The sequence below is a fragment of the Phyllostomus hastatus genome, unplaced genomic scaffold (genome assembly GCF_019186645.2).
Source record: "Phyllostomus hastatus isolate PE091 unplaced genomic scaffold, TTU_PhHast_1.1 phas_scaffold_12, whole genome shotgun sequence".
Taxonomy (NCBI): Eukaryota; Metazoa; Chordata; class Mammalia; order Chiroptera; family Phyllostomidae; genus Phyllostomus; species Phyllostomus hastatus.
Window position 1 is genome coordinate 16,488,684 of NW_025334007.1, and position 13,227 is coordinate 16,501,910.

At 45.1% G+C, this 13,227-nt stretch overlaps 1 protein-coding gene across 6 annotated transcripts in view; it reads right to left on the reverse strand.

Moving 5' to 3' along the window:
* Nucleotides 1–3,109: 3,109 nt before the first annotated feature.
* The window catches only part of RAB9A (RAB9A, member RAS oncogene family), a 47,452-nt gene continuing 37,334 nt past the window's right edge, over nucleotides 3,110–13,227 (reverse strand). For 4 of the 6 annotated variants that reach the window (XM_045856078.1, XM_045856080.1, XM_045856076.1 and 1 more), the window contains 2 exons: nucleotides 8,951–9,044; nucleotides 3,110–4,196 (listed from right to left, as the gene is read on the reverse strand). In XM_045856078.1, coding sequence (XP_045712034.1) covers nucleotides 3,560–4,165 — 606 coding nt within the window. In that variant the 5' untranslated portion in view covers nucleotides 4,166–4,196; nucleotides 8,951–9,044 and the 3' untranslated portion in view covers nucleotides 3,110–3,559. Of the gene's footprint in view, nucleotides 4,197–7,675; nucleotides 7,863–8,950; nucleotides 9,045–13,227 lie in introns of all 6 variants that reach the window. The other 2 variants (XM_045856081.1, XM_045856079.1) reach the window with 1 other exon arrangement.

Genomic DNA, 13,227 nt, shown 5'->3' on the forward strand with positions numbered 1-13,227 from the left:
TAGGGTGGACACAGACCAGGTCCCGGCTCAGTCGCACAGCAGCGGTGCCCTGCAGACAGGGGTCCTTTTCTCCAGGCATGTGAGGGTGAGATGGGAACGGGTAACAGGAGCCCTGAGTGAGGACATTGCAGCAGTTAAGTACCGAATCTCACGGAGGCCTGCATCTTTGAAGGAGCTCGAAAGTAAGTCCAGTGATGAGCACAGGAGCTGGTGGGCTGCGCAAGAAAAGCTTGCTGGGCGTGAAGGTGTGGGGGACAGCAGCCCTGGGTATGAGGATCGGACAGCTGATGGGACAGAACCAGGACCGGTATGTGTGGGGGGGAGGGGAACCACAGGCTGATCACTGGGAAAGCTGAAGAGCTGGCGCAGCTCAGATCTGCTAGTAGGTGACGTTACTGAAGGTGCCAGAACACAAGAGCAATGGAGGGGCATCGGCAGCACCCTGGGCAGCACCCTGGGCATCGGGCCGCACTGAGCGCAGGTATGTCAGCACTAAATCTGTCGTCGTTAGCACTCCCGGCGTGATGCGGATGCAGCCACCTGGATTTGTCCTTCCCTGGAATGCTGCATCGCGCCCCCATGTTCCCTGGATATATACAGAGACCGCCCATCTCTGCCTGATAGCCCCGTGTCCTCTCTTCATCCACAAAAGCGCTTCCTGGTGGCTAGTCCACACGGGTGACTTCTCAGAATCCCAGGCCCATTTCCCCACTGAAAGCTTACCCAGGTTTTTACAGAAATGTAAACCAAAGTTTCCTCTAAAGAGGAAGAACATCAAGGGTGAATGAAGGAGGTGACTAAAATTTGAGGTAGCCCACTGACAACTGGACCTTCCCATCTTCCGCACAGCACACTGTGATTGCGCGCTCAGCAGTCAGATACACGTTTGTCCATTCTCCGAGGTCAGCAGCCCGCCGTTAACACTGAACTGAAAGGCTCTACTACATTCACAGACAGTGTGGAAGAGCACACTGTCACAGACGGCCCCGTGTGCCGTTGCGAGCACCAGAACTCAAACAGGTGCCCCCTCCCTGAACGGCAGTTCTTCCCCCTGCTTCGGGGGCTCTGCAGCTATTTCCACCACTCCCGCACCCCCTGCTCTGGTCCCCAACTCTTGTTTTCCCCGTGCATAGGTAATACCGGCCAACTAAAGCACCTTTTACTCGCCACAAAAGAATCCGATTCTCAGCTACCTTTTGCTGCTGTGTGCAGAGCTTTGCCATCAGTTAGGTGCAGTTTCTTTGAAGGACAAAGCTACTTGGTTATCCCATTTGAACACCGTATTTGGTGTATGAGCCGCTGTCCGCCAGATCCCTTTAAGTCACCGTGGGAAGCTGGATTACTCTCCTTTCTATGAGCCTGTCTACACACACCAGGCAGGTCCTGTTCCTTGGATCATTTTGGCGTCCAGCCCTAGACCTCTTGAATGCCAGCTCATCTAATCCTTAAGCATTTATCTGACAATAGATTCGTTGAAAAGATGCTTACAAGTTTCTAAAACACTAAGGTATTAGTTCAATCTATACAAGTACCAGAACTGTACATTCTGTAAATACCTACACATACAAGTTACGGGCCAAATTGTTCCCCTCCCCTCCAAATCCGTATGTTGAAGAACTAGTTCCCGTCCACACCGTCAGATTGTGGCTGTAGTTTGGAGACTGGGCCTTTTCAAGAGGTGATTAAGTTGGAATGGGCCCCTCTGGGTGGCCCTGGTCCACTCTGGTGGACTCCTACAAGAGGAAATGTGGACGTAGATAGGGGGTGGGGAAGGACACAGAGGAAAGGTCACCTGCAAGCCGGAGGGACAGACCTCGGGAGAAACTAAACCTATCAATACCTTGATCTGGGACTCCCAGCGTCCAGCACTGTGAGCAAAGAAAAGCCCATTGTTGGGGCCACACAATCTGCATGTTGTTATGGCAACCTAGCAAACTAAAACAATATGCTTTCCTTAGGTACTAAATATCCAGATGGATACCCCAGAAACTGACACAGTACCTCCAGGGGCAGGAACTGGGTGGCAAAGGGACATATGTCCCTTGTGCCTTAGCATTTTGAAATGTGATGTGTAGAATGCTTCATTGTTGCCCCGAATTTCCATGTATGTAGAGACAATATCGACCAAGGCGGGGAGCTGGCACTTTCCTAATTACTGCTCCAAGTCTATGGAGGGAGGAGGGTTTGAATAGTTGTTAGATACCCACACAGCTAATAAGCAAAGGAGCCGTCTACTATAATGTAAATATGTCCGGATATACTGAGAAAAGGGCAAGTCACAAAGCAATGGGTACATCTCTGATTTTAAAGCAAGTCCCCTCAACAAAATAAAAAATGTGTAATACACACCAATTTGTTAATGGTGGGTTCCTATTTTGTTTTTTGGATGGAAGATTAGTTTTTAGGGGCAGGGGGATGATTACAAAGAATAAACACTAGAGCTCTCTCTAACCTGAGAGTATGAAGGAATTTAATTTCCTCAGGTTAAAAATGTTAAAACATTTTGCTTATAGCCAAATTGTTATGTTAGGAAATGAAACTTTCAAAAGCTTAGCTTACTGTAATTGTACTTTTTCCAGTGGTTCCCAATGAGTGGAGCCAGGAGAAAAAAATATATCCGTTTGGTTTTTCAAACTGTACCCCCCGCCCCCAAGCATGTCCTTTGATAACCCCGCCGTTCCATAGCCGGGTCCCGTCTTCACTGACACACGGTCTCGGCACTGATTTGCCTCTGGAGGATGGAATCGGCATGAATGTGCAGCACATGTACTTTGCCCACAAGAGACCACCGTTTGATTTATCAGGAAGACTGGTCATTGCGGCAAGATGGAGAATCTTGAGAGCAAATCACTACACCATGTTCAGTGGAAGAGAAGACACTAAATACATACAAGACCAAATAGCCTTCTATTACCTTCACACACACCACAACCCCCCCCATTTTCCCTGAGAATGATAACACTGCCTCCGGGGGCCGGGGGGGGGGGGCGCGGGGAACATGCGGCACACAGATGACGAGCGACTGCCGGCGGGATCGATTCTGACGTGTGGGACAGAAATGTGCACACAATTCCGAAGAGAATGAAGAAGTAACTCACTGCGGTGCAAATGCATTCAATTTTAATCTTTAATATCTAACATTATTGCTTTAGGAAACTTTTACCCCCAAACCAGGAATAGAATGCTAATTACATAAAAATATACATATATAAAAAGTAGTTCTCCATTTTCCCAGGAAAAGAGCAATATTTCTAGAATATTCAAGTGTTTTGTTTTAATGGTAATTAAAGTCTTGGTCATCTATTAGCACTGTAACTTACATATTTAAATTAAATGTTATTAGACAACCGTTACAATTTATAAATGTAAGATGCCATTACTGAGTAAATAGGTTCTTCTGCGAGTGGTGTGTCCCTTCCCCCACCCAATCACGAAGCAGCAATGATTAGTTTAATTTTATGAGTAGATGATCCACTGCTGCAAATGCTAATTCTCTTCTCCCCCCGCGTTTATTTGCGTGTATGTGTGAGTTGGTTAGAATGACGGGGCAGCCTAATGATCAACAGCAAGAGGAGCTAGCCTTGGGCTTTCGGTGCAGACTGACGGTGTCTGTCTGAATCAGGTGGTCTGACCTATCCTCCATGGCGAGCACTCTTCGAACCGCTTCCTCAAAGGCCGCTGCGACATTCGTGGCATCTTTTGCACTTGTCTCAAAGTAAGGGCAGTCGCCGTTGTCCCTGCACCAGGCTTGGGCCTCTTCTGTGGACACCTGCCGTTCGCTTATGTCGACCTTGTTACCCAAAATCACAAAAGGAAAGCTTTCGGGCTCTTTTACATCTGCGTAGTATATGAACTCTTTCTTCCAGTTACTCAAGTTCTGGAAGCTCTGAGAATCATCGACACTAAAGGTGAGCAGGCAGCAGTCAGAACCTCTGTAAAAGGGTGTCCTCAGGCTTCGGAATCTCTCTTGACCAGCCGTGTCCCAAATCTGCATGGTAACAAAATGTCCATCTACCTCCAACTCTTTGTTTAAAAATTCCACACCTATGGTATGGAAGAGCTGGGCATCAAACTTGTTAGTCACGTATCTGTTCATTAGGGAACTCTTTCCAACTCCACCATCTCCGAGGAGAATCACTTTAAAAAGTGATGATTTTCCTGCCATTATTAATCTCAAGATCTTTGACTTCAGAACCCTGTAAAATAAAAAGGTACCATTACATTCCCTTCGACCTGTACTCTGCTCTACAGGAGTCTATGCACATCGGCATTTAAGGGAAATAAACGCAGAACCCGATGGCTTTCTGCACAGGGACAACCCAACAGTGAGAGCTGCGTTTAGGGAGCGCTCCACCGCGCAGCAGGCACGGCCCACCGGTCCGCCGTCACCCCTCCTCTGGGTCTCCGCTCACGGAAGCTGGCACTTAAGGCCGAGTCTGACCCCAGGCACCTTGCTCTCAACCATTTCTCTCTACTCACAAAAAGCCCTGCCACCATTTGTTAGAGACGCAGTAGGAGACTGAAGCAGGCAAGTCTCTGTGACAACTTCAAACAGCCTTTTGGTGACACAGTGACAGTGTTCCCCGACGGCTTTCCCCTCCTGCCAGGGGTTTTGTCAAGGACACCCGCTTCTTCTCTTCCAATGCTATCACCATAGGAGCTGGTAACCGGGAGACCAGGGACAGAAGCTGACTGATTTGGCAGTGAACAAAAATAAGCCAAACGCTGAGTAAATGAACTCTATTCTCTTCATTAGGAACACTACTTGGAGTTTGCCAACATTATATGTCAGTAGCAATGGGATTTTTATATTTTATTTTTTAATTTTTTTTAAATATTTTATTTATTTATTTTTTGAGAGGGAAGGGAGGGAGAAAGAGAGAGAGAAACATCAATGTGCGGTTCCTGGGGGTCATGGCCTGCAACCCAGGCATGTTCCCTGGCTGGGAATTGAACCTGCGACACTTTGGTTTGCAGCCCGCACTCAATTATTTTTTAATTTTTATATTGACTTTAGAGACAGAAAGGGAGGGAGGGAGAGAAAGAGAAGGGAGGAGAGAGGGAGAGGGAAAGAAACATCAATTTGTTGTTCCACTTATTTACGCATCCGTTGGTTGATTCTGGTATGCGCCCTGACGAAGGCTCAAACTCGCAGCCTTGGTGTATCAGGACGATGCTCTGATCAACTGAGCTACCCAGCCAGGGCATGGAATTTTTAATATAATACTGTAATACAGCACATTCTACCCACAAGACTCATCTGGGCAGTTCCAACTTAACAAGTGCAAGCCTGTGCTGTTACTTGTGAGTTTCGAGGGGGAAGCAAGTATACCTTAAATAAAAACGTGGTGCTACACGTAGAAACCGTGGGGCAGGACTAAATACTTTCCTACACTGCAGGCACCAGCCTGGTGGGAGGGATTTCTGCTGCCCATTTATAGACAGACGGCTGCTCCTAAGTGTTGTTCCTATTTAAGCTCCTGTTTTAATTCTTTATTATGGAATATTTCAAACACATATAAAATCTCTGAATAATCATAATAATATAATGATGCCCCATGGACCCTAAACCTACCTTCACCCATTATCAACTTATGGCAAATCCTATTTCCTCCTTAACTCCCAACTCTCCCTTCTCCCCAGTTACTTTAAATCACATTATATCACTTAATCTAGAAATATGTCGATCATAAGGGGGTTTAGCATATTAAAGGTCGTGAGAGAAGACAGGCTTCCCATTAGCACTAACAGAACTTGCGCCAGTGGCGACCACGCCCTCGACCAGCAGTGTCCATCCGACAGCAGCCACCAGCCACACGTGGCTGCGGGGCACTTGGCATAGGGCTGCAGGGAGTGAGGGACGGAATTCTAAAACGTATTTAACTTGAACTCAATTGAATAGCCATATTTAGAGGGCCAACAGCTACATTTGACAGCACAGCTCCAGAACAAAAACGGTAATTACCGTGAACATGAGAGTAGATGTTATGAATCCCTCAATGAGAAGGTAATAAAGACACAAACAATAGCTGTGGTGTTACTAGGATGAATGCGCAGAATCACTGCAGTAAACATTATCTGACTATCTCCTGGTTATATGCAAATGTGACCCAGTGTAATGTAACTGAACACTTCCTATAACGTGCAAGGATTGTGTGTTTCCAAATACATGCTATACTGTTCTGGTAAAACCTGTAGCAACTTGTCCCTGACTCCTACTGGCTCTTTTCAATTGCTACTATAGTAATTACCACTAATGATTAGTACAATTTAAATTGGTCAACAAAAGCACTTAGGGTGCACACCTCTTGGAGAGTTCTGACTGCCAATGGATCCCTCGGCTCAAGGCCCAGCTAAATGTTCAAGAGGACACTGCAACAGTCTCAAGCCTTTTAATTTCCTGCCTTATATAACAATGTACTAAACAGGTTCCTTTGTTTAATTCTTTGCAATCTTGCTCAAATAACTTCATCTAACAGAAAAAAGAGAAACAAGCAAGAGAGCACACCGACTACTCTGACTTAGGGAAAGGAGCTGTTGAATGCCCCCTCCTTAACATTCTTCAGTAGTCCTCCACAGATGCAAGCCCAAGTCCGGCTTCTGAGGCAAGACACTTGGCCCCGCTCCCCGTTCTCGGCTTCCGTCCTTCGGAAAAGCACGGTCAGAGGCAGCTGAAATTCAACTCCACTCGCTCAGCGCACACACTTTCCCTTGCCTTCGCCCTGGCACAGACTGTTCCTCTGCCGGTGATCCCACCCCGCTGCACCTGGCTCGCCGCTGACCGACCACCGGGCCCGCAGAGCTGCTCGGCATGGTCATCGCCAACACTGGAAACCGTCCCCAGCAGCGCCATCCCAAGGCTGCTCCTTCCACACAGCGTTCACGGTATGTGACCACAAAAGGGCCAGGTTGCACGACAGATGTGCGTAATTCTAGCCCATTCACGTATGGACTAGATACAGGTATCTAGATACACATCCATGTGCATGTACGGACTGGGATACAATTCACGCATCCCAGTATTTTAATAGGTCTATAACTGCCTTACCAGATATAAAGTTTCATTGTACAGCACTGCACTGTTAGGTTCTCTACATCAAATTATAAACCAGAGTTTGCAATCCAACAACCTCCCCTCAGATGACTGGCTGCATATGTCTACCAAATACAGTGTTCGAAATCCCTTGGCATTTGTCATTTATGACTCCCTTATGGCACATTGATAGTCCTTTTCTTTTTTTCCATGATGTGCGATGTCCTAGCTTGTGACATGACGCTGACCAAGCAAATTTGCGGAATGCCAGACTCACACACCAGGAATTAGGGCACAATGCCCACGTTTCCCACCTAGAATCTGGGGCTTCCAGATATCCTACTTGGGAGTATGTTGGCATTGACTAAAACAACAAATATACAAACACCTCTCTGATTCTAACTACAGTACTGCATATAAACATACATGGTGATGTAGGTAATTGTATAAACCATCTCATTTCCCAATGACATCTCACAAAAAGTAGTTTCATGTAATCTATACATTAACATAACCATAATCAGTTTATAGACATTTAAAATGTTTCCTTTTTCTTTTGTGAAAATAATAAAATCCTTCAAAACTTCTTTAGTACAAGCTGAATGAATAAAAATATCCTGCTATGTTATTTTCTGAACTTACCTTACAATAGAATGTCAAGTCTTTTATAATCCACAGTTTGGAATGATTGCCCAAATGCAACAATCTTCACCAAGGTTAAAATACAATTTTAGCAATTCAACTAAATTCTATAAGGAAATCTGAATAAGAAAAGCATACTACATAGGTCATAAACCTGACCTTAATTGTTCAGTTCAAGTATCATCATCTGCAAAGAAAAAATTAGAAAGCTCAGCTCAGCAATGTACAATCTGTTTTCATAATTTTAAGAGTAAACACAAGAATTAAAATGTGAAAGATGTGACTTCCCGTTAGCAGCTAAATTCTTTTTGTTTTAAAGATTTTATTTATTGATTTTTAAATAGAGGGGAAGGGAGGGAGAAAGAGGAGAGAAACATCCATGTGTGGTTGCCTCTTGCACGCCCCCTGCTGGGGACCTGGCCCGCAACCCAGGCATGTGCCTTGAGACTGGGAATCAAACCAGCGACCCCTTGGTTTGTAGGCCGATGCTCAATCCACTGAACCACTCCAGCCAAGGCTAAATTCTTTTTTTTTTAAGATTTTATTTATTTTTTGAGAAAGGGGAAGGGAAGGAGAAAGAGAAGAAGAGAAACATCGATATAAGAAACATCAATCAGTTGCCTCTCACACGCACCCTGACCAGGGACTAAACCCGCAATCCAGGCGTGTGCCCTGACTAGGAATAGAACCGGCAGCCTTTTGCTTTGCAGAATGATGCCCAGACAACTGAGCCACACCAGTCAGGGCTAAATTTTTAATTTAAAAAGGAAATTACACCTCAAAGCTGCCCATGACCTTTTTCAGCGTAAAGCTCCTGGACTCAAATACTACACTTTAATCATTGTTTTTTTTCTAGAAGTATTTTACTTGCCTACTCTTCTTTTCCAACTTTCACTCAGACAGCTATAAAATTTTGTTAGGATGAAATGTAAAATATTTCATTCACTCTTCGACATTTGCCCACATTTTTAGTGGCTTAGAATAATCATATTCCAGAGAATAAACTAATGCTAACACAAAGAAGGAAAAAGGAAGGGCCATAAGAGGGAAGGGCCCCAACTGGATACAGGAAAAGTCGGGCTAAGGCAGCAAAGAGTGTCATGAAGCTTCTTTCTGGACAGCCAAGGCCAAGGTGAAAACTTTCTGGCGAACCAAATAAAAGCCACTATCAGAAAAGAGAATTGGTTCCTGGTGTCCAAGGCCAAGAACGCTGACCCACGGGCAATCTACTTGACATCCTGAAGCTCACGGGACAAGGGTGTCAACAGTACCTACCTCTCAAACTTTTGGAAAGATTTACTCCAGATGCAGACAATGAGGAGAGAGATTCAGCACTGTGCCAGGCTCATCCTAGGAGTGCAGGAAGTTTCTGTGGAATGAATACAGGAAGAAGTCTTTACTGGCGGTATGACAGGAAGGTTTCTTTTATGACGATGGCTTTAGTCAAATTTCAGTGCGAGTTCTGGGTGGAACAAATAAGAGGATTATGCAGGCAGACAGGGGAAGCCAAAGGTTCCCAGCCCTAGAGATGAAATTCAATGGGAAGGTTTCCCTGGCGCCAAAGCACCGGCCTCTCTCCACCTAAACCAATGGTTTCAAGCCCCTTGCCCCTCCTTACAGTAGAGGGCATTTTTGTGGGACTTACCTGTAGCAGTTCTTAACTTATCAATTCAATCAATGAGAAAAATGAGATTCCAAGCCTCGATATTTTGGAGTTAAGGATAAAACAGTAGTAATAATACAGGCACACCTCAGAGATATGGAGGGTTCAGTTTCAGACCATCGCAACAAAGTGAATGTCGTAACAGATCAAGTAACGTGAATTTGGGGGGTTTCCCAGTGCGTACAACTCATGTTTACACTGTTCTGTAGTATACTAAGTGCGCAGTAGCATTATGTCTAAAAAACCAATGGACATACCTTAGTTAAAAAACACTTTACTGCTAAAAAATGCTAAGCATTTTCTGAGCCTTCAGCAAGTCACTCTTTTTGCTAATGGTTGCCACAAACCTTCAATTTGTACCAAACTGCACTATCTTCAGAGTGCAATAAAGCACAGCACAATAAAATGAGGCGTGCCCGTGGTAACGACGACGCCAACACTGACTAAGCCCTGAGAGCCACTTACTCTGCTTCAGTGCACTCACTCCTCACAAGTCTCTCTTCATCCCCACACTGCGGATGAGGATACTGACTCAGAGAAGTGGCGCACCTTGCTCAAAGTCAGACAGCTAGTAAAAGGTGGAAATGACTTAAAAAAAAAAGTGGCACACTTCTCTAAACCCCAGCACTTAGCCCACTAGGCTCAGGTCCTTGGCATTTATTTCTGCAGGTTTTCCTGTTGCTGTCGTGGGTACAATGAAAATAAGCAGTTGCAATGGTAAGTCTTTCAACGGTTCACTTTATTTCAAGATCCGCACAAAATGAAGTTAACCAGACAGCAGGCAATCCATTGGTATGTAGCATAAAGCACATCTGAGTGTACCTAAGTTTCATTAGAGTTTTAATAGCTTCAACATGTTTTAAATGAAACGTCAAGCAAATGTTTGTAGAACTCTATCAAGTATCACCCCAGAGGTGGGAAAGCAGTTTTTCAACAAGCACTTATAGAGTGCTTACTGTGTGCCAGACACCGAGGACGGAAGCCACACCCAGTCTGAGCGCCTCCTGTGCGCCAGGTGCTGAGGACACAAGCGCATACCCAGGCTGAGAGAGCTGGTAGATGGACGAGGTGACAATACACACCCAAAGCCATGGCATTACAATGGTGGTGAGTCTTACAAATGAGAGTCTGTACTTGGTATAAAATGCAACAATTCTCATTCAATCAAAAACCAAAGAACTACCTCCACAGTACAGGGGATTCTACCCAGCATCTTCCTTGGTGACAGATGCAATGTGTAAACCTGCCCCTCATCCGAGCATCTCAGGAGTATCCCAGAGCTGGGTGTGATCCCACCCATGGGGGGATGGTGTCCATTTCCTACACCACAATTCTGTGACATAGCCAGCTACTTCATCTGCCACTCGGCCAAAGAAACAGCAGTAACTTCCAATGCCGGAGGGAATCTGGCTGTGTTCAACAGTATTAGTGAGAGACTATACACCCCTTTCCAGTGTAGGCTGTCCCCAAAGCAGCGTCTCCATGATCACGTTCGCCGCACGCAGACTTAGAACACAGCCTTTTACCAAGGTCTGCTGCCCTGCAGGTGGATCTGACCCGGGGGAAGTGGGTTTGACTAGAAGCTGAGCTCAGTGGCAGAAGAAAACTGTTAGAAGAGGGGAGGGAGCCAGAACCAGGAAGAGGGGCCAGCCCAGGCCAAGGTCCTGCCAAGGCAGCCTGGCATGCGCCAGGCAGCTGGCAGCTGGGCGAGTCCAGGGTAGGCCCGAGCACCTGGAGTCCAGAGAGGGAGGGAAGTTCTGTGCGGATGGGACTGAAGGGAGGCCTGGAGCAGGCAGGGCCTTAGAAGCCAAGGAAGGATTTCTGGAAGTGACCTAAATGTCTATATGGAGACATGGGAGTACAGAAATATACTGTTGAGTGATAAACCCAAGTAGCAGGCACACCGTGATCACAACCTGTAAACGCTTACAGATTTATATTGAAGTCCTCGAGAAAATATAAAATAATCAAAACCAAGTTCAATCTTCAAAGTTGTGACTTGGTGGCAAAGTCATACTGTTTTTTTAAATATCGAAACTATGAAAATGGATCAATATCTTCACTTTCAGTTAAAGTCTAGCTTGACTGAATGCTGCAATGAAATGAAATGGAAATCTTTTATTTTTTTAAGGTTATGTATTTATTTTTAGAGAGAGGGGAAGGGTGGGAGAAAAGGAGGGAGAAAGAAAGGGAGAGAAACATTGATGTGTGAGAGAAACATCAGTTGGTTGCCTCTCACACGCCCCCAACTGGGGACCTGGCCCACAACCCAGGCATGTGCCCTGACCGGAATTCGAACCAGAGACCTTTTGGTCAATGGGATGATGCCAACCAGCCATACCAATCAGGGCAAAATCATCTTCTTTTAAATTTTCTTTAAATGCTACTATGCACCAGACCTCAGGAACAACTGTTTCCTAAACTTTTCTACAACTCTGATATTAAAAATAACTCGATATGACACCAAAAATACAAGCAACAAAACAAAAAGTAAATTGATTAAACTTCATCAAAATTAAAAACTTTTGTGCTTAAAAGAACACTACCAAGAAAGTGAAAAGACAACATATAGGAGAAAATATTTGGAAACCAAATATCTGATAAGGTACTTGTATCCAGAATATATAAAGAACTCTTACAACTAAGCAATAAAAAAAATATAAATAGCCTGCCCTGGCTGGTGTGGGCAGTGGACTGAGTGCCGGCCTGCGAACTGAAACGTTACAGGTTCAATTCCCGGGTTGTGGGCCAGGTCCCCAGTTGGAGGCGTGCAAGAGGCAACCAGTCAGTGTTTCTCCAGCCCATCAATGTTTCTCTCCCTCTCTTTCTCTCTCTCTCCCTCCTTCCCCTCTCTCTAAAAATAAATAAAGAAACTCTCTAAAAGTAAATAAATAAATGAATAACCCAACTTAAAAATTAGCAAAAATGGCCGACATCAATAGCCAGTAGAGAAATGCAAATAAAAACTTGGGGACATCACTTCACACCCACTACGATGTCTAGAAATCAAAAAGGCAGATCACAACAAGTGTTGAAAAGCTTGTGGAGAAACTGTAACCCTCATGCACTGCTGATGGGAATGTAAAATGATGCGATGATAATGAAGAACAGCCTGGTGGGTCCTCAGAAAGTTAAACAGAGAGTTACCATATGACCCAGCAATTCGTCTCTTAGGCATATGCCTAAGAGAATGCAGACATACATCCACATAAAAACTTATTTGTGAATGTTTATAGCAGCACTATTCATAATAGTCCCAAGGCAGAGACGACCCAAATGTCCATCAACTGGTAAGTGGGTAAGAGGCATACCTATACAATGTGAGACCGGCCATAAAAAGGGATGAAGTACTGACCCTACAACATGGATGAACCCTGCACACATTACAATAAGTGAAAGAAGCCAGACACAGAAGGCCACAAACATAATTCAATTTGTATGAAATGTTCACGATAGGGAAATCCATAGAAAGAAAGCAGATCTGCGGTTTCAGGGCATGTCGGGGCAGGGGACATAAACTGGGAGTGACCACTAATGCGTACAGTTTCTTTTGGGGGGAAGGTGAAAATATCCTGGAATTAGAGAGTGGGGGCAGCTGCACAACTTTGTGAATATACTAAAAACCAATGAATTGTGTATGAGGTCTGTCTGAGAAGAGCCCAACCATTGTTACCATAACATAAAGGTCTGCGTAACATTGAGGCAGTCAAGGAGAGTGGACTGGAATGCACGTATGTGAACAATGACAACCTCACTGTACCAGTCACTGAGTAGAGCAACAAACCGGCATCAGATTTTGCATTAAGCTTGAACATTCCTCCGTGGAAACTACTTGGATCATTCTGAAGGTTGCAGCTACGGGCGCCTGGTGGTTGGCAGCTCATCACAG